The sequence below is a fragment of the Heterodontus francisci genome, chromosome 2, assembly GCF_036365525.1.
Source record: "Heterodontus francisci isolate sHetFra1 chromosome 2, sHetFra1.hap1, whole genome shotgun sequence".
Lineage (NCBI taxonomy): Eukaryota > Metazoa > Chordata > Chondrichthyes > Heterodontiformes > Heterodontidae > Heterodontus > Heterodontus francisci.
Window position 1 is genome coordinate 33455690 of NC_090372.1, and position 22438 is coordinate 33478127.

General features: G+C 42.1%; 1 protein-coding gene across 10 annotated transcripts in view; it reads left to right on the plus strand.

Annotated features, from left to right (window-relative positions):
- Positions 1 to 22438, plus strand: part of LOC137383655 (dyslexia-associated protein KIAA0319-like) — a 124980-nt gene that overhangs the window by 43157 nt on the left and 59385 nt on the right. For all 10 annotated transcript variants that reach the window (XM_068056818.1, XM_068056814.1, XM_068056872.1 and 7 more), the window contains 2 exons: positions 10831 to 10929; positions 20649 to 20746. In XM_068056818.1, the coding sequence (XP_067912919.1) occupies positions 10831 to 10929; positions 20649 to 20746 (197 nt within the window). The remainder of the gene's footprint in view (positions 1 to 10830; positions 10930 to 20648; positions 20747 to 22438) is intronic.

Here is a 22438-nt window from a genome sequence, read left to right on the forward strand (position 1 = left end):
GTCTTGTTTTAGAAGACTGGATTCATTCATTCAGTAGTTTATGCAGATTGCTAATGGAGGGTTGGTAAGTGTGAGTGCTAATATAATCTGCATTGGTTGATGTAGGGTGGTGCAGCAATACAAATTTAGACATCATTAACTCCTAGCCATAAACTGGTTAGTAGACCCAAGATGGTTCCTTGACAATCTATTGAGGTGAAGATTGAAGGATTTGTCTGGTGACCTTGATAAATATTCTTGTTAAGGATAATCGATTCCAATGTTCTGAAATTCCCATGCTCACCCAGTAAAAACCCTCCTGACTGATTATTTCCTCTGATGTGGGTTGCTCTGACAAGTGCTTGGGCAGGTAAGAAGCCATGGCTGAGCGGGTTAGGATAGCCGAAGAGCTGTGGATCTTGATGAGTCTGGCTGTTCATCTGTGTGACTGGCCTCTTCCTCCAACTCATCTCCAGAATTTCATCAACCAAAAAGCTTCTTCAGCTGTGTAAAAGCTTACATGACTCGAAGAAAAAATGACCGAATGGGGTCAGATTATAGACTAAAGTGTGACAGGAAACAAGTGTGTATATGAAAGTAATTGTTAAAAGAATTTTGGTATCCAGCAGCAGTGGAGCATATCTTAGGGCAGTTGTTTTATGCAAGACGTGTTCAATGATCATCATTCACAGCAGAGGCCACTGACTGATTAATTATTGGCTGACTGTTTCACAGAAAACATCAGTTTTCCTTTTAATGTTTGTTTTAAATGGACCAGCAAGCCAATAAATCACAGTCAGTGTTGTAGTTTGGTGATCATAAAGTTTGTTTTGTACTGAATAATTGTCCCACGTTGCACTGTTCACCCTGGCAAAGCTACTTTAGGCAGCTGTCAAGCATTAGCAGGAATACAACTCAGTCTCATCTATTGGAAGATACTATTGTAGACTAGACTGGTTGCAAAGCTAGGTATTGGCATTATTTCTAAAGTGCTGGGATTCCTAGCTCGATAGGGTTACATGTTAATTTATGAAAAACCCCATCTCATTACAGAGACATGACTGCAAGATGGGAAAGACTGGGACCTGACTATTCAGTGTACATGACATTTCGGAAGAACAGGAAAAGGTGGTGGTGTAGCTCTGTTAATTAAGGATGACATTAGTACAATAGAGAGAGGTGACCTTAGTTCTAAAAATCAAGATGTAGAATCAGTTGGGTAGCGATAAGAAATAGTAAAGGTAGGAAGTCACTTGTGGGAGTAGTTTATTGGCCCCCCTAATAGTAACCACACAGTAGGATGGGGTATACAGCAAGCAATAATGGCGGCTTGTGAGAAAGGTACAGTGATAATCATGGGTGGTTTTAATCTACAGGTAGATTGGACAAATCTGATTGGCAAAGGTAGCCTGGATGATGAGTTCATGGAGTGTTTTTGGGACAGTTTCTTAGAGCAGCACATTCTAGAGCCAACCAGAGAGCAGGCTACTGTAGATCTGGTAATGTGTAACAAGACCGGATTAATTAATGACCTCATAGTAAAGGCGCCCCTAGGTGGCATGTGATCACAACATGATTGAATTTTGCATTCAGTTTGAGGGTGAGAAGAGTGGATCTAAGACTAGTGTTTTAAACTTAAATAAGGGTAAATTATGAGGGTTTGAAGACAGTAAACTGGGGAATTAGGTTATGGGATAGGACAGTAGAGATGCAGTGGCAGACACTTCAGGAGATCTTTCATAACACTCAGAAAAGATACATTCCAATGAGAAAGAAAGACTCTAGGGGAAGGACTCGCCATCCGTGGATAACTAAGGAAGTTAAAGATAGCATCAAATTGAAAGAAAAAGCGTACAATTCAGCAAAGAGCAGTGGCAGGTCAGAAAATTGGACAGTATATAAAAAACAGAAAAGAATGATTAAAAGAATGAGAGAGAAATTAGAGTATGAGAGAAAATTAGCTAGAAATATAAAAATAGATAGTAAGAGTTTGTACAAGTATTTAAAAAGGAAAAGAGTAAGTAAAGTGAGTATTGATCCTGTCAAGAGCGAATATGAGGAGTTAATAGAAAATAAGGAAATGGCGGAGGAATTGAACAGATTTTGTGCATCTATCTTCACTGTAGAGGATACAAATAACATTCCAGAAATAATTGTGAATCATGAAAGGGAGGGAGGAACTTAAAACAGTTACCATCACATGGGAAAGGCTACTGAGAACATTATTCGAACTAAAAGCTGACAAGTCCCCAGGTTCTGATAAGACTTCATCCTAGGGCCGTAAAAGAAGTGACTACTGAGATAGTGAATGTATTGGTTTTAATTTTCCAAAATTCCCTAGATTTTGGAAAAGTTCCATCAGATTGGAAAATAGCAAATGTAACTCTGCTATTCAAGAAAGGAGGAAGACTGAAAGTAGGAAACTATAGGCCTGTTAATTTAGCATCTAATGCTGTAATCTATTATTAAGGAGGTTATAGCAGATCATTTCGAAAATCTCAATGCAATCAGGCAGAGTCAACGTGGTTTTGTGAAAGGGAAATGGTGTTTGAATAATTTATTAGAGTTCTTTGAGGAAGTAACAAGCAACGTGGATAAAGGGGGACCTGTGGATGTGGTGTACTTGGATTTCCAGAAGGAATTTGACAAGGTGCCACATCAAAAGTTACTAAACAAAATAAGAGCCTGTGGTATAGGGGGTAATATATTAGCATGGATAGAGGATTGGTTAGCTAACAGGAAACATGGAGTAGGCATAAATGGACCGTTTTCAGGTTGGCAAGGGGAATGGAATATAAAAGTAGAGATGCTTTGTTACAGTTGTACAGGGCATTGGTAAGACCACATCTAGAGTATTGTGTACAGTTTTGGTCTCCTTACTTAAAAAAGGATATAATTGCATTGGAAACAATTCAGAGGAGGTTCACCCGACTGATTCCTGGGATGAGAGGGTTATCTTATTGAGGAAAGGTGGACCAGTTGTGTCTGTATTCGTTGAGGTTTAGAAGGATGAGAGGTGATCTTATTGAAACATATAAGCTCTTGAGGGGATGTGACAGGGTGGATGTGGAAAGGATATTTCCCCTTGTGGGAGAGACTAAGACTAGGGGGCACAGTTTAAAAATAAGGTGTCTCCCATTTAAAAAGCGATGAGGAGAATCTGTGTCGTGAATCTGTGGAACTCTCTTCCCTGGAAAGTGGTGGAGGCAGGGTCATTGAATGTTTTTAAAGCAGAGGTAGACAGATTCTTGACAAACAAGGGAGTCAAAGGGTATCGGGGGTAGGCAGGAAAGTGGAGTTGAATCCACAAACCGATCAGCCATGATTGTATAGAATGGAAGAGCAGATTTGAGGGGCCGCATTAAAGGCCTGCTCAGGTCAGGGAAAAAATACCTGACCCGAACCCGACAGAATCAGATCGGACCCGAGCCCAACCCGGGCCGAGTCCCTCCATTTTTTCCCGCGCCCGGCCCGACCCGAGCCCAACCACCGGAATGTTCCCTTTACCTACTTTGCAACTCTGAATCTGCAGGAAACTGCAGCATGAGCGTGATGATGTCATAGAGACGTTCACTCACTCACTGCACAGACTTAGAGTTTCCCTCCTTGACGTCTCGGACTCCCAGCTCAGGTAGTTTTTTCACTTTTAACACTTACCAGTAATGCTTACTTTGTGTGTCCGACCCGGACCGGGCCCGACCCGAACCTGACACGTTGTCAGGTCCCATTGGGTTCGGGTCGGGTAGCAGGCCGTTAGGCCGAATGGCCAATTCCTGCTCCTAGTTCATATGTAAAAATGAACAGCACAAAGAAGCCTGGAAAAAACTGGTATTTTTGAGTATTTGAAAAGATTAAGCATTTACTGGGCTGTTTCTTGAATGGTCCTTTAATGGCACTCAACATCTTTTACAAATAAGCAGAGCATTTGCAGTAAAGGCCTGCTACCCAACCCAGACCGAACCCGACGACACGTGTCGGGTTCGGGTCGGGCCTCTCTTCCGGCTTTCGGGCTCAGGTCGGGCCGGACACACGCGGTAGGTGCTCTGCTGGTAAGTATTAAAAATAAAAAACTTAGTTGAGCTGGGAGTCTGGGACGAAACTGAGTCTGCGCAGTGAGTGAGTGACGTCACTATGACGTCATCACTCATGCGCTGCAGCTTCGAGGAGCTTCCCAGTCGGAAGGTAAGTAAAGGGATGGCTGGGTCGGGCTCGGGTCCGGCTCAGGGTGAAATTGGAGGTACTCGGGCCGGGTTGAGCTCTGGTCCGCTGTGGATTGGTTGGGTTCGGGTCAGATTCTTTTTCCTGACCTGAGCAAGTCTTTAATTTGCAGTGCAATTTCTGGTAGTTTCTATCTGAAAACACAGAAGGAGGCCATTCAGCCCATTGTGCCTGTGCTTTGAAAGAGCTATTCAGTTAGTCCCACTCCTCTGTTCTTTTGCCATAGCCCTACATGTGGCATTGATTCGCCCTGCCCCCATTTGCATATTTAAAGGCTTGGCTGCTCACGTGCTTATAGGTACACCTGCAGATTGCATCCTGGATGTCAATGGACAGCTGGGTACCTTCCCTCCCTGTTCCCCAGCTCTGGGATTTTGAGTTGCTGCCTTCTGTTTACAGGTGATAAATGGGCAACTGGTATTTGAAAATAGCCTTGCAGTGTTTGCAGGAGGGCATCACCTTCATCACTTGCCCTGTGGAAAGGACGTATTGACAGGACAGGAGGCAGAGCCTTCAGATGGCGGCAGAGGTCCTTTACTTGCAAGATATCGCAAATGGTTCTCATTTCGTCATCAGGCTTCCTCGCATCAACCCGATGGCCTGCATTCAAAGCAAGAGCTGACACTCAATTAATGTTCAGGGGCTATCTGTTCACAGAAATGTCACTGTGCTCAACACCAATGCATTCCCAGTGTCCAGCATTGCAGATTGGGGAATCAGGGTGGCGGCGGTGGGGGGAGATTGGAAGGTGAAAATTTTATGATTGGATGGGGGTGAGGGTGAGGCGGGTTCAAATTTTGAAGGACCATGTTGCATAAGGTAATTGCATACAGTGGACCCATCACTTGCACTTGTGAAGTGCTAATTTTGAAAATGATATATAAATGCAGGCCTATAATAATTTAATACTAAATGATCTATCAGTTTAAATGCTGCATGCTATCTGCAGTGGTGGATGTCGTTGCTTTTTTTAAAAAAAAAAGCCTACAACTTTTAACTTTGTTTATAGAAGCTTGCCAAAAAAAATCTGAAGAGGTTTGTTAATCTGATCAGGTGGGGTGTGTATGTTTTAAAAATAAAAATGCAACACAGATCAGCAGCCTACAACTTGAGGAGAACTGGTCGTGGTGACGAAACTTCTGACTGATATTAGTGCAGCTTCTGGTGTCACTTCAATCCGTAGAATTTAATTTTACGTATTAATAGTAAATCTCTGCACACTTTGTGGCGCTCTGGCCTGACAGCAGCGTATTGTTGCCATGGCAACACAAAGTACAGAGACTGGCCTGTTCAAGCTGTTCTCTGGTTACAAGCCCTATGTTATATGTGCCTTAGGCTCAGAGCTGTAATCAGTTGGTAACTCCCAATGTGCATGGCAGACTTCACAAAACAATATTTTTACTCAAAGTACATTATTTTAATTTTAGATCTAAATAATTTTGCATTTATTAGGCACACTGTCACATTTGTATGCTGTGTAATTCAATCTGAATTTAACTAACTAGAAACAGCATCCATTTTTTTGGTGAAATGTTAAACTGAGGCCCTGCCTGCTCACTCAGGTGGATTTAAAAGATCCCACGGTGCTCTTTGAAAAAGACTAGCGGAGCTCACCTGGTGCCCTGGCCAATTATCCCTCAACCAACATCACAAAAACAGATTATCTGGTCATTATCTCAATGCTGCTTGTGGGACCTCCCTGTGTGCAATTTGGCTACTACGTTTCCTTGATTACAACAGTGACTGCACTTCATAGAAACATAGAAAATAGGAGCAGGAGTAGGCCATTCGGCCCTTCGAGCCTGCTCCTCCATTCATTATGATCATGGCTGATCATCCAACTCAGTAGCCTGTTCCCACTTTCACCCCGTACCCTTTGATCCTTTTAGACCCAAGAGCTATATCTAACTCCTTCTTGAAAACATACAATGTTTTGGCCTCAACTGCTTTCTGTGGTAGCGAATTCCACAGGCTCACCACTCTCTGGGTGAAGAAATTTTTCCTCATCTCAGTCCTGAAAGGTTTACCCTGTATCCTTCGACTATGGCCCCTGGTTCTGGACTCCCCCACCATTGGGAACATCCTTCCTACATCTACCCTGTCAAGTCCTGTTAGAATTTTATAGGTTTCTATGAGATCCCCCCTCACTCTTCTGAACTCCAGCGAATATAATCCTAACTGACTCAATCTCTCCTCATATGTCAGTCCCGCCATCCCGGGAATCAGTCTGGTAAGCCTTCGCTGCACTCCCTGTATAGCGAGAACATCCTTCCTCAGATAAGGAGACCAAAACTGCACACAATATTCCAGGTGTGGCCTCACCAAGGTCCTGTATAATTGCAGCAAGACATCCCTGCTCCTGTACTCGAATCCTCTCTCTCTGACGGCCAACATACCATTTGCCTTTTTTACCGCTTGTTGCACCTGCATGCTTACCTTCAGCGACTGGTGTACGAAAACACCCAGGTCTCGCTGCATATTCCCCTTTCTCAGTTTCTGCTGTTCAGATAATAATCTGCCTTCCTGTTTTTGCTACCAAAGTGGATAACCTCACATTTATCCACATTATACTGCATCTGCCATGCATTAGCCCACTCACTCAACTTGTCCAAATCACCCTGAAGCCTCTCTGCATCCTCCTCACAACTCGCCCTCCCACCCAGTTTTGTGTCATCTGCAAATTTGGAGATATTACATTTAGTTCCCTCACCATTAATGTATATTGTGAATAGCTGGGGTCCTAGCACCGATTCCTGTGGTACCCCACTAGTCACTGCCTGCCATTCGGAAAAAGACCCATTTATCTCTACTCTTTGTTTCCTGTCTGCCAACCAATTTTCCATCCATCGCAATACACTACCCCCAATCCCATGTGCTTTAATTTTACACGCTAATCTCTTAAGTGTGACTTTGTCGAAAGCCTTCTGAAAGTCCAAATAAACCACATCCACTGGCTCCCCCTCATCAACTCTACTAGTTACATCCTCGAAGAATTCTAGTAGATTTGTCAAGCATGATTTCCCTTTTGTAAATCCATGCTGACTCTGCCCAATTCTACCATTGTTCTCTAAGTGCTCTGCTATAAAATAAAATCTTTGATAATGGACTCTAGACTTTTCCACACTGCCGTTGTCAGGCTGACTGGTCTATAATTCCCTGCTTTCTCTCTACCTCCCTTTTTAAATAGCGGGGTTACATTGGCTACCCTCCAATCTGTCGGAACTGTTCCAGAGTCTATAGAATCTTGGAAGATGACCACCAATGCCACTTCCTTAAGGACTCTGGGATGCATATCATCAGGCCCTGGGGATTTATCGGCCTTCAATCCCATCAATTTCCCCAACACCATTTCTCTACTAATACTGATTTCTTTCAGTTCCTCTCTCTCAACAAGCCCTGTGTTCCCCAACATTTCTGGTATGATATTTGTATCCTCCTTTGTGAAGACAGAACCAAAGTATGCATTTAGTTGGTCAGCCATTTCTTTATTCCCCATAATAAATTCCCCTGTTTCTGACTGTAAGGGACCTACATTTGTCTTCACCAATCTTTTTCTCTTCACATACCTATAGAAACTTTTACTTCGAAAGTACTTCATTGATTTTAAAGTGCTTTGGGGTGTCATGAGGTTGTGAAATGTGTTTTATATAAATATAAGTCTATCTTTTGGTACTAGCGTGTCAGCCAAACTTTTTAGGTGCTCTTTTATCACTGGGGATGAATCATATGATTGGGACTCCCACCAAATGTATGGGAAGACTACACAGATTTCAACATTGGGCAAATGCTAAATGTGAACCTCAGTCGCAAGTTACATGTGCAACTGAGAGAAAGTTTAAGATATTTGTTAAAATACGAAAGCCTTGAAATTGTGAGACTTGGTTATTCTGGTTATGAGTCTTGCTCAGCAGAAGCTTAGATCAGAGAACGAGGGGCAGGGAGCGCCCAGTTCATGGCATTCCCAATTGTCCGACATTTTGCTGCTGTGTGCTCCTGACATGTGAAGCTGCATTGCTAAGATAGTTAAAAATGGACATATGCCGCATGTTATGATGCCAGGATATTATGGGGTAAGTATTGTAACTTTAATGCTCTTGGTGGGGAGTTACATGTGACCTCCGGTGCAGAGGTTAGAGTGGCCCAGGTGTGGCCTACACAATTAGTTTCATGGCAGAAGACAGTGTGGACTGTGAACTAGAAGAACTGACATCTGCGCTTGAACTCCGGATGTATGTTGACATCGTGCAAAGCTCGGCCCTTGAGTGCGCTAAATCAACAATCGTCCTAAGTATTATTCATTGACTGAAAAGGGTCTGAAATATTACAGCCACTGGGGTGAATTTTCAGGCGTCCTGAAATGTCAAGCAAGTGCTCGGAAAATGGAGGCAATGACCTGCCATCCTCTTGCTGCCATCGTTGTTGCCGTGACAATGTTTTATTGAGGCCTACTGCTGAGTGGACTGCCCAGTTAACGAGCTAGTCAAGGTCCTGTAATGCGCATACGGTCATGATGTCATATTTTGGGCAAAGCACTGCTGCACATGTTCCAACCAGCACTGGGTGGTTGTCTGGCCAGGGAGGATTCCAAAGGTGAGTTCCTCTTTTTTGTGCTGTCGTGAGGAGCAGGAATGTGAAAGATTCCATGGCACAGTTCATCATCTCATGGCCGTGCGCAAATTGGCTGCTGCATTAGCCTGAAGACAACAGTTACTGCACTTCAAGATAATTAATTTACTGTGAAGTGCTTTGGGACAGGAGAATGTGTAAGTTTGTATATAAAGGCAGAGTTTGTCTGTTCTTGCTTCGTATTAGCTAGGCAGATTTGTGTGCTCTCCAATATCTTGCATACCGTTTACACTGTGCCTGACTGTTTTGTAGTTGGACAAATCCTATTAATGGAACATTTACCTCGACCTTTTAGATCATTGCCTCTTTATCCTTCCCTCTTAATCTCTCCTAGTCTAGGCATTCATCTCTTTGATACGGCTGAGTTACCATAACATTTAGCAAGACTATTAATGCTGTTTCTTCACTTTACTCCCGAACAATATGTCCTAATCATTAAAGGTGGCCTGCCACAGAACCACCCAATGTGGCTGCTTGCAGGGAGCTAATGCATCCTAGTATTCCTAATAACTGCATCTGTCTGCCAAGTGTGTGTAACTGATAACAGCACTGTAGTAACAAAAAAAAAATCACCATCTGCAAAAAAACATATATAGTGCATTTTGCAAGAAAGTGCAGTACAGAGCAGGAGTCTATTACATTTGCGTCTGGCCTGGGAAGATTATACCAGTTCCTGAAACTATGACTACGAGATGATTTATGCAAACCAATACCTAGCCAAGGTTTCAGACATCAGGGTGAATTGACTCTTAATGAATAACTGGAGGTTGACTCTTTTTCAGTATTGCTAACAAGTCGTTAATCAAATCGCTTTCTCAGAAATTGCCTATTTCAAAGGCATGCATTTTTGTAATTTTGTTAGAAGGCCATTAGTAGCAGAGAAAAACATTTTTTATCAAGAGGAATTTTATCCCATAGTTTATAATATTATGTGAATGACTATAAAGGTTGGCTGGCTTAAAAAACCATGTACAACCTCATCAAAGTGATTTCCAAGGCTAATGTGATATTAAGGTGCTGAATAACGATGTACTGCATGCATAATCCCTTCTGTTCCAGCACAGATACATAAAATCCAGAGACTGACATTTTACAGACCGGTGATATTGTTCAAAGCATGGTACTGCCTGAATGGAACCAGAGTGAGGGCTATAAGTTATTGTGAGCATTTCATTGTGTTCTTAAGAAAAAACAAATTTGCATTTATATAGTGTTTTTCACAACCTTAGGATGTCCCAAAGTGCTTTGTAGGTAAGTATTTTTTTATCTTTCAAAAATATGGAATATTTGTTTTTATTTTAAACTGTCTACAATCTAATAACATTAGCCTTAGGATCAATGGAATATGCCCATTACAATATATTTTTTATTTCTAAATTTTGCACTATAGTTTCTACTTACAAAGCTTAAAATTGAAGGATGCCTCCACCCAAACACTCTTTTGGCTAATTTAGTTTTTGGTATCTTTGCTTATTTTTACATGAGCTCAAACTCCACTCCTCTAGCTTTGATTATAAATGGCCTTTCACATGAAGCCCATGACATTATTTTGAAGAAGAGCAGTGGAGTTCTCCCAAGTGTCTTAGCCAACATTTTTCCCTCAACCAACATCACTGAAACAAATGATCTGTCCATTATCACATTGCTGTTTGTTGGACTTTGCTGTGCACATATTGGCTGCCATCTTTATTAAATTACATCAATCACTGCGCTTCAAAAGTACTTTGTTGGCCTGTAAAGCACTTTGGATGTCATGAGGTTTTGAAAGGTGCTATATAAATGCAAGTCTTATTTTGATGTATCCAGATTATCTTTCTGTGCTGTGTTTTAAATTTGGTCAAATGCAGGTAGTTAGGGAATTACCCCACTACAGAATTTACTATTCGCTGATTTCGCCGATATTTTCTTGAGTGGGCGAGGCCATGTTAAATACGTGAATAGTTGGTGGCTGACACGTTTATTGGTTGCGTTTGCTGAAGAAGTTATTATTCTTCTCTCTTCCCACAGTGAAGGAACTGATTGTATCAGCTGGAAGTAACGTAGTGATTACTCGACCCAAAAATTCTGTGGAACTGAATACTTTTGTGGTCCCCGCACCATCTGCAGGTAAGGCTTGCATTAGAATATGATTATAGATTATGTACTTGGAACAGTCGATACTTGAACTATATCTGGTACCTAATGGCTCGTACATATATCTGTGCCAGCTCCTGTCTGTGTGTATTGTAACCAGAGGGATGTTACATGGCCAGTGTGGCAGAGCAGGATGTTTGACAAACCGTTGGTGATAAAGATGATGGTGCGGAATTGTCTTATTGCTGATAGGTGCAGCAACCGCATGTTTCTCACACATAAAGTACATCTATGCAAGATGTGCAAAAAACACATAATTCTGGTGTGATTAAAGTAGGGGCAGCCTTCTGGTGATGTGTACTCCAACTCTCATGTCAGAGTTTTGTTTTAAAGGTGGGAGAGTTGTACAATCTAAAGTGAATTGTCAACAGTTTAACATTAAAAAAGACTTGCATTTATATAGCGTCTTTCATGACCTCAGGACATCCCAAAGTGCTTCACTGTAAATGAAGTACTTTTGAAGTGTAATCATTGTTGTAATGTAGGAAATATGGCAGCCAATTAGCACACAGCAGGGTCCCTCAAACATCAGTACAAAAGCAAAATACTGTGGATGCTGGAAATCTGAAACAAAACAGAAAAAGCTGGAAGTACTCAGCAGGTCAGGCAGCATCTGTGGTGAGAAAAGCAGAGTTGCCAATTCAGGTCGATGACTTTTCATCAGAACTGTTCACTAGATGATCTGCTTTAGCTAATTTGGTTGGGGGACAAATATTTTTCAGGTTAACTCCCTGCTCTTCTTATAAAATAATGTTGTGGTATCTCTGAGGAGATAGATAAGGCCACAGTTTAAGGTTTCATCTGAAAGACATCACCTCCGACAGTACAGCATCCCCACAGAACTGTGTTGAGGTGTTGGTCTAGATTTTGTGCCCAAGTCCTGCAGTGGAGTATATTATCACAGATGTAGCCAGTCAAATATTTCAACCTTTCTCCCCAAGCACTTTAAGTATCTTAAAGACAGATTACTTTGAAAAGGATTATTCAAATGATTTTTCCTGACAAAAAATTATGGAATATATAATTACAACAAAATTATTGACATTTTAGTTCCAACTTAATATTTCAGCCCAGAATTGAGATACTGCAAATGGCAGCTCCTGGAGCAATATCACAACTTGCATCATCAATCCCTCGTGTCGAGGATGATTCTTCCTTGTGGATGGCTGGGTGAAAGTGAGATGTCAATGTTGGGTATGTGTTTGCAGATGGCTTATGAGCCCTATCTTAGCCTTGCAGGCTGTCCCACAGTGAGGACATCATTTGTCAGCTGGTAAGGGTGGCGGTGGTGGATTGTTGGTTTGAGCAGTTGCCCTCTCTTTCAGTCTTTCTCGCTGTTCTCTCTCAGTGGCTGCTCTTGTTAATTGGAAGGTTTTGACACCATTTTTGATAGATCGCTATTTTGGTCGTGATTGGGCATCTGCTTCCCATGTGTTGTTGATAATAGAGCAGACCTTCATGGAGGCTTTGAGATTGACTTTGAAACGTTTCCTTTGGCCCCTGACATAGCTCTGATTGGAGCATCTGTTTGCTGACGACATTTCCCCTCCATCTCAGTTGATGTGATTATCATGGCCTCTATTTCTTGGCATGCCTGTCTTGGACGCTCATGTTTGTTCTTTTGTCCTCCCAAGATCCTTCTCAGACAGCATTGATGATGATCTTGGGCTTTGATATGATGTCTGTAAGTTGTCCAAGCTTCAGCACTGTACAGAAGCGTGGGGAGAACCACTGCCCGATAGTCTTTGAATTTAGTGTTGGGTCTGATATCACATGCCTGAAAACTGGAGTACTTAATTTATCATAAGCTAAGCTAGCACATTGGATTTGGTGGTGTACCTCTCATCTATGTCAGCTTTTTGGGATAGATAGCTTCCAAGATATGGGAAGTGAGGAACATTTTCCAACACTTCATGAATCTCAATTGAAGGCATTGGACTTGATACCTTTGGTGTGGGTTGGTAGAGGACTTTGGACTTCCTGTTGTTCAGGGCAAGTCCCATGCTTTCGTGAGCTTCAGTGAAGACATCAATGATCTGATGTAATTCATCTTCAGAGTGAGTACTGACTTGTGCATCATCAGCATACTGTCGTTCTATTACAGAAGTGGTTGTTGTCTTGGTTTTAGCCTTCAGCTAGTTGAGGGGTTGAAGAGTTTACCGTCATTGTGATAAGTTATAACCAAACCTGTCAGTAGTATGTAGCACCTTTTCTCCTAGCTTACCACTAGCCTCAGAAAAACAGCCCCTTCAGCACAAATTTCTGCTGAATCTAAGAAATGTATTGACAATGCAGAGGCGCTATGTAGAAAGCAATGGAAACGTATAATGTTAGATTTGACATCAGTTTAAGTTGATATTCCTTAAAGCTAAATCACAAGTAAAAATAATAATCAAACTTTTTTTTACTTTTATAACAGTTATTGGACAGATCCTTCATAGTCTTGTAACGTAATTTGGGGCTGAATTTAATGAGCCCGTTTGGAGCAGGAATGGAGGCATGGTGTGGGGTGGGGGTGGGTGGTGGCCAGAGAACAGTATCAGACAAGTCCGCCTGGAAATCCGATGTGTGAAGTCAGTTCCAGATTTAGTCAAAGCACCAAGACAGCGTCGTTGTCCCGTCACAACGGGACTGCAACTTAAGTTGTAGAACAATTAGTTTTAATACGTTAGCATATAATTGATTGCGATTCAGTGGGGGCGGGTGGCAGGTGGGGGCCCTCGCATGCCTTCAGGTCCCCAGCTGTTGAAATGTGGCGGCGCCAAGGCAAGGCCACAATGGGTAGGCAGCCATGACCAGCACTGGATAGGGGAAGAGGGAGTAGCGCAGACCATCGTCGGACTGCAGTGCTATACACTCGGCACGGCTGGGCTTGTGCCAAATGGCAGTACCAGGTGGCCTTGGTTTTGGATGGTCTGCAAGGGGGGCATTGGTTTCGGGTGGTCTGCAAGGGGGGGCTTGGTTTTCGGTGGCAGTACTGGGTGTCCATACTGCTGGGTGTGAGGGTGTCAGGAGGTCATACTGCTGGGTGAAAGGTTTGGCTTTCAGCAAGGGTGGGCACTGAGAGCCATTAGTGAGTCTGCTGACAGAAGTAGCAAAGGGGAAGCTACCAAGTAGGTTCGTCTCTGCGAGGGCAGCACGCTGGAGGCCTACTGATCACCTGGCGTGGGTCTCATACACCCTGTCTTTGTGGACCCCCATGGTGTGATGTGGCACCTGTGACAGAGGGAGGACCAGGAGGCAGCTGCGCCAGCCCATGAAGCTCCACGACAAGAGCAGCAGCGGCTGGCCATGCCAAGAAGGTCCCACCTACCCCAGAGAATGTACTGGACTGAATCAGTTACCTCCAAATGTCCGAGCGGCATTGTGAGCAAAGACTACGGCTCTCCAGGGAAGCCGTCACCGACTTATGCACCCCCCTACAGGATGGGTTGCGAGCTATGGGATTCACTGTGGCACTAAACTTCTATGCATCTGGATCATTCCAAAGATCCACTGCGGACATGTGTGTCTCCCAGGCTGCAGCCCACTGCTGCATTAAGGAGGTGACTGTTCAAGTGGGCTAATGACTATGTGCACTACTGGACTGACCCTGAGAGGCTGAGTGGGCCATCTGATTCGGGGACATTGCTGGATTCCCCCAGGTGCAAGGTGTGATAGACTGCACGCATGTGGCCATCAATGCTCCAACGGACCAGCCAGCTGCCTTCATCAATAGGAAGTGCTTTCGTTCCATCAATGTTCAACTGGTCTGCGACCACCAAAAGCATTTCCTGCAGTTGTGTGCCCGTTTCCCAAGAAGCAGCCATGACGCCTACATACTTCAACAGTCCCAGGTGCTGCAACTTTTCTGGTCCTCAGCTCGCCTTCAGGGATGGATTTTTGGGGATGAGGGTTACCCGTGGCTATTCATGTGCTGTGCTGTCGACACCAGAAGCTCGCTATCAGCCTGGGCCTGGCCACCCACAGTCCTCCGACTGTCAGAGGCCTCCGCTTTCTCAGCCTCAACCAGCTGCTCGGGCGCATGTACAGTGCTTGTAACTTTTCAGTGAGGCTTCTGAACTCCTCAGTGATCTCCATCCAGTCTTGCTTGGTCAGGTGAGAGGACTTCTTGCCATCCCCAGGGAAGAGGTCCTCCTACCTTTCCCTTGTAGCCTGGAGGAGAACTTGCAGGGAGGCATTGCTAAACCATGGGTCTTCCTTCAGCCATGGTTGTTACAGGCTCATGTTCAGCTCCTTGTCTATCAGGCAGTAGAGGTAGCAGAAGGGGTCCTGGGGCAGCAGAGGGCACTCTTTTTTTTTAAACCAGTGAGGAGTGAATGCAGGGCTGGCAGCCCTTTAAATAGGGTGCCTCTAGTATAAGGATCGGAAAGGGTTCATCTTGACAATGTATAAAGAAAACCTCCTACCATGATGATGTGAGAGAGACTCAAAGGTAGATGCAGCATGGCTTGTGGTGGAGTCATACAGACTCGTGTGAAGATGTATAATATAGTTCTAATATAAATATCATTGTTCTAACTAACCCAGACTGACATTTCTATCAAGAGGCAAGAGTTCAGAGAAAGATTATCAATCTTCCATATCTGATGACAACAAGGAAGGGAGAGTTGTAAAGCCTCCTGACAGAATGAACCTATGAAGCCAGAGACTTGGGAGATGGAGTAGTATGTAAATAAAAAGTGAATGTATGTAAATATATATTTGGATAAAGATTTGGGGGGAGATGTAGTATAAGGGTCTGAAAGGGTTAATTTTGAGTGTGTATGAAGAATACCTCTAAACATGATGATGTACGAGATCATGTGAGAGAGACCCGAAGCTAGTTGCAGCATGGCTTGTGGTGGAGTCACGCAGACTAGTGTGAACATGTATATAGTTCTAATATAATAAATATCAATGTTCTAACTAACCCAGACTGAAGTATCTCTATCAGCTAGACTAAGTGAACCGAACCAACGTACAACAGTGTCAGCACCTGCTTCTGAGTCATCTGACGCTGTATTTGGTGCCTCGAGTCCCACCCCGTTGTGTAATTGCTGGGCCCCGTGCCTCCATTAATATAATTGGCCGCCGGCGCGCATGTAACAAGTGAGGATGGCGCCCCCTTCCAGGTCCGCCACCAGGACCTGCAACGGGCTCACTAAATCCAGCCTCTGATGTACAATAGAATTTTATATAACAGATGACTTGTGACACGCATATCTCCTTCATTAAGTGTTAACACATTGAAAATGCTACAAGATGCTACTTGTATATTTCTAGATGCTTATCTGTTATTAAACCCTTAAATATTGTTGTAAAGTAATGCATTGCTTTTGCTTGTAAGGTGTTGTTGAGGTTATGTGTACATTTTTCAGACAGTTTTCAGATAATGAGCTGAAAAAGTGCTGAAATCTGTCTTTAGCAACATGTTCATTGCTAAGTGTTGCCTGGAGAGTTGAGTTTAATTCAATTGCCCGATTAAGGGTAGCAACATTAGTTCATGTTTTTATGGTGAAGTGGCTCTGGATTCTGATGGTCCAGGACATTCTCTGTTAGTGTGTGTAAATCATGAATCTTTCTTTATGCTACCAGAAATGTGCCAGTAAATTGGAATCAAGCAAGCAAAGGAAAAGAAAAAAAATGAGATGCGATGATATCAGTTTTTCTGATCGTCTCAACCAAATGCCAAAAACAGAGCTAGCCTGATTGTCAAACCTAGAGGGTGAGAAAGAATAATTACATTTAGACCACCACAGAAGATATCACGAGTAAATGGTGGGGGTGCGGTGGGGGCGGGGGTGATGGTGGTGGGGGTAGAAATAGGGTTCAGGTGGAAAACGTAGTATAAATAATTCTAAAACCTGTTAGGAGGAACAGAGTAGAGTAATAGTCAGAAATTGTGCTTTAGGCATTACAAGGAAAGGGAAAACCACAAGATGTAAAGTAATTAAATCAGGAGAGAGAATTAAGAAATGTGCGAGAAAACAACGAGAGCAGGAAAGTTCTGGCCCAAATAAGCGTTCTTTAAACAAACGCATGGAACGTATGGAATAAATTGAATGAATTGCAGGTGTGATTTCAACTTACAGGGTACGACAGGTAGCCATTACTGAGAGATAGGTCAGAACTGGGAATGAATATACCAGGTTATAAGATCTACAGGAAGGATAGGGAAACTGATGAAGGGGAAGGAGTAACCTTAGTGATTAAGGAGGAAATTATTTCAATGAGAGGAAATACTGAGAAATAAGCGGGCAGTGGAGACTTCATGGGTAGAATTAAGAAAAAGAAAAGGATTTAAGACCGTATAGGGAGTTGTGTTTTGGCCCCCTGTTAGCAGCAGTAAAATGGCAGAATGTATAAATGCTGAGATTAGACAATCATGTAATAAAGGCAGAATGGTTTTAATGGGAGATTTTAACTTTCATATAGATTGGGATAAGCAGACCAGCTCATGGCAGAAACGTGGAAAATTTCTTGTGTGTTCAGGGTAGTTTTCTGCAACAATATGTCTGCGAACCAACAAAGGGGTGGGGCATATTGGATTTAATAATGAGTAATGAGCCAGATCTACTGACTAGCCTAATGGTATGTGAGCAATTATCTAATAGGGCTCATAATATGATCAAGTTCAAAACACAAAACAGCTACTAAGATTCTAGTTTGGGTAAGGCTGACTTCAATGGGATGAGACAGAGACTGCTCACAATAAACTGGCCAAATTCGTTCATGAGTAAATTGACCGAATTTAAAAAAGAATTTAATGTGATGAAGAACCAATTTATACCCCTAAGGCAGTGGTTCTCAAACCTTTTTGGTTGAAGGATCCCTTTTCAAATGGGTTAGTTATCACAGACCCCTCCAGCTAAATTATAATACTATATGATATGAAAATATTGCATGTAAGTAATGTTTCAATAATGCTTTTAAGAAAACAGATATTTACTTACAGATATCAGTTAGATGAGTATGTCTGCTTCTCGCTGCAAAGTCTGCCTATCCTTGGCAGGAGTCCAGGGAGAACAGAACACAGAGAAAGTACTAGGGTAGCAGGGGGAAAGCAGGAACGGGGGAGAGCAGGAGCACGGCAGTAGCAGATCACGCCTTCAGCTGCCGCTCACTTGCTTACCCTTGCCCACCATGCCCTGGGAGATCACCCATGGGCCAGCCCGACATTGTGGACCCCCTGGAAGGTCTCTGCCGTACTGCAAGGGTCTGCAGATCCCAGTTTGAGAACGACTACCCTAAGGGGCAAGAGCTCTACTTGCCAAAAAAAAAGCAGAAAGGGAAAAAGAGGTAAGGGATAACATTAAACTAAAAGAAAAAGCATACAAAAATGCAAAAATTAGCATGGATTCTGGCAACTAGTAGAGATACAAAAAAACAAGAAAAGATGACAAAAGTGATAATGAGCTAAAAATAAAAGTGAGTGTAATAAGAAATGAGTAAGGGGTATCATAATCAACACACTTTTTTTACAATTGTATTAGGGAAAACTGGTGGCCAGGATCAATGTGGACCACTTAAAAACTGATAATGGTGATAATGTGAATAAAAATCAAGAAATGGTGTAAATGTTGAATAATTTCTTTATTAGCATTTACAGTAGAGGAAGAGGATAGCATGCCAGACATCCCAATTAAGGAAACTAATATTGAATCAGGAATGGGGACTCATCAAAATTAATTTAAGCAAAATAACAGTAATGAAGAAAATAATGTCACTAAAAAGTGTCAAATCCCCAGGACCAGGTAGTTTCCATCTCAGGGTTTTAAAGGAAGTAAGTGAGAACATGGCAGAAGCCATAACTATAATCTTCCTATGTTCTCTTGATTCAGAAACTGTTCCTTTAGATTGGAAATGCACATGTCACTCTGCTATGTAAGAAAGGTGAGCGGGGAAACCAGGAAATTACAGACCAGTTAGCCTAACATCTGTTGTTGGGAAATTACTACCATCTATAATATCATAGAATAGTACAGTCCAGAAGGAGGCCATTCACTCCATTGAGACTTCTCTGGCTCTTTCAAAGAGCCATCCAGTTAATCCCACTCCCTCTGCTCTTACCCCACATACCTGCAATTTTTTCTCCTTCAAGTATCTTTTCAATTACCTTTTGAAGACTATTATTGAATTTGTATCCACCACTCTACCAGGCAGTGCATTCCAAATCCTAATCACTTGTCCGTAAAAAGTTTTTCCTTGTGTTACCTCTGGTTCTTTTGCCAATCATCTTAAATTTCTGCCCTCTGGTTATCAACCCTTCAGCCATTGGAAACTGTTTCTCTCTATTTACTCAATCCAACCCATTCATGAACTTAAACACCTCTGTCAAATCTCTTCTTAGCCTTCTCCTCTCTAAGGAGAGCAACCTCAGCTTCTCCAGTCTATCCACGAAACTATAAGCCCTCATCCCTGGAACCATTCTAGTAAATCTCTTCTGTATTTTGGTCTTGGAGGGTGTGCAGTGTAGATTTCCCAGAATGATATCTAGAGTCCAAGCGTTAAAATCCAAAGAGTGCTTACACAAACTAGGGTTGTATTTCTTAGAATTTAGCAAGTTAAGGGGGATTTGATCAAACTTTTTCAGATATTAACTGATTAGGGTAGATAGAAACTATTTCCTGTGGTTGAGGTGTCTAGGACTGAGGGACATAGCCTAAAAATTAGAACCAGGTCTCTCTGGCATGAAATTAGGAAACACTTCAACACTCAAAGGGTCGTAGAAGTTTGGAACTCTCTTCCACAAATGGCAGTTGATGCTAGATCAATTGTTAAATCTGAGTTTGATAGATTTTTTTGTTAATCAAAGGTATAAAGGAATATGGGGTAAAAGATGGGTTTATGGAGTTAGCTAATAGATCAACATGATCTCATTGAATGCCAGAACAGACTTGAGAGGCTAAATGGCCTACTCCTTTTTCTATGTTCCGAAGTATTATTCCTTATTGTTTTCTCTTAGATTATGATGATTAGTTTAACACAAAGCTGCTTGTATCTGGGTTAATTGTACCTTTTGTTATCTGTTCTCCACTCTCCCCCACTGTTAAACAAATGGCTAGTCTTGGGGCAGTTTTCTACAAATCAGTGCCTTAAGATTGATTGAGCTGGTTTCCCTTTGCTCCATATTTTTAACCGCACCCACCCCCCCCCCCCCCCCCCCACCCCCAGGAATCTCTTCCCAGAGTAATGTTCACTCCATTGCCTCTCTGATTTGAAATGGCCTGTAATGTGCCTACAGATTGACAGGACAAAGCCTTTCTCATCCTTCAATACGAGAAGTTCTTTCATTGTATCTGAGATTTTCCCTCCCAATATAATACAAAAAGCCTTGCATTTATATAGCCTTATCCACAACCTTAGGACATCCCAAATTCACAACCAATTAAAAGTAGTCACTTTTGTAATTTAGGAAATGTGTCAGCCAGTTTGTGCACAGTAAGATCCCACAAACTGCAATGTGATGATGGCCAGATTATCTGTTTTAGTGATGTTGAATGAAGGAGAAATATTGCCCGGACTCTCTTAAGCCCCTTCACTCGTCCGTAATGATTATATCTCCAAGTGCAGTCTGCTAGAAACGGTAACTCAATGAAAGCAGAAAGCATTTGGATTTCGAGCATGACGGTACCCATTTTTCAAGTCTTGGCTAGCTTGCTCATTTGCATCCGCAGTGCTTGGTTGTCGATGCTTTTTTCTCTCTTCAGAATCACCTTACAGTTATCGGTGGAATTTAGTGAGTCATCCTGTGGACTTTGAGGGTGTAATGGAAGGCAAGGACTCTCCAACACTGAAGTTATCTCAGGTAAGGGGAAAAAAATCAATTCAAATAAAACATAAGAAATAGTAGCAGGTCGATCAATCTATGTAAGTGAAAGTTAGGTTCATGTTTCAAGTGGGACCTTTTGGAAAATTGATCAGTATGTGAGGCCACTGCAGTTTCCTGAAGTCTACAACATAATGGAATCTGCCCCCCTTTTGTAACACAAGTGCCAATGACATGCGCCATGCGCCAGTTTTAAGAGTCTGCCATTCAGGCCTTTGAAAGCTCTTTCCCCATGAGTCTGAGTATTTTAGATCCCTCCCTCTCCTGTTGCAAACCAGTGACAGAGAGAGAGACATGAATGTTGTAAAATCAAGCCATTTTAATGATTTCCTGTAATCTGTGATTGCAGCTAATAATGTTGGTGGAACTAGGGATTGTTGGCAGATATGTTGGCATTCAGTTAAGTAGCTGTAAATATAAGAATACTTCTCTGTTCACCTGTTAATTCTGGCTGGTTGGGGAGCTCTGAAAGTGGTTCTCAAAAAAGGTCCTAAATGTTTGCCATTAGAGTTGTACTGAGTAATTTTTCTTACTGGTTTGTTTTTTGTTTGGTTTTATTGAAAGTTTTTACTTCTGCAGAGAGGTGCCCATATCCCAGACAAACCAGCAATAGCTGCTATAGTAAAGGAAGGTTACTGTGTTGCAGTTAGTGATGAGGCGTGGGGCAGGCGTGGAAAATCTTGCTTTTCCTCATTTAGTAAGAAAGTAAAGTGATTAATAGTTATATCTTATGACTTTTTATTTTATTCAACAGCTCCAAACCCTCTCAAATTAGAAAGGTAGAAAAGTATGAATTCCAGCTCCATCTTAGCAGGCAACTGGGTAACTTATTGATTGTGTAAAATGTTTTGTTTACCTCCGCCTTGTCATTTGTTGAATGTAATTTGATTATCAAGTCAATTCTATTTACTGAGACCTGTACTGTTTCCAAAGTGAGAGTTTAGAACAGGAAGTATGGAATGGGGGAAAACCCTTGAACCTATTAAACATCACATGGAATGCACAAATAGTTACTCTGCTAACGTGAATCTGTGTCTTCCTTAGGCCACAAAGCAGGCATTTAGGTCAATCAGAGTTTAATTGTGTTTGTGTAGAAACTTTTCTGATTAGAATGTTTTTGAGTTTTCAGTTGTTGCTCAGAAGTACTTAACACTTTCTGATAATTTTGCACCTGTAAAAAAAAAAATGACATCTGCAAAGTCATATCATGATATGCTGTATTTTTGATATATTTTATTACTTATATTTTATATAAGATAGATATAGGCAAATTTATTCCATGCATGTTTCTTGCTTCTTCTCTTCTAAGAATTCAATAAAAAGAAAAGCAGAGATTTGGATTTTACAGAAACTTTTCCTACCAATAAAAAATAGTTTATTACCATGAAAGTCAGAGGGGCTGATCTTAACTGCTGCCCAGCAATACCAAATTGAATAAGTCTGGATTCACAGCACAAATTCACTTCACATTGGAGCCTTACAACCAGCAGACGAAAGCAACTTTATACCTCATCAGTCTGGGCTGGATTTCAAAGGAGGTGAAAGACCAGTGTCTAACCTGCTGCTCCCCATAACAGTTTGTCTAGCAGTAATTATATGCATGCAATTATAGTACTTCTTAGAGTTGGATAACATTTATTCAGTGCAGCATTTCTCTTTGTAATGTAATGT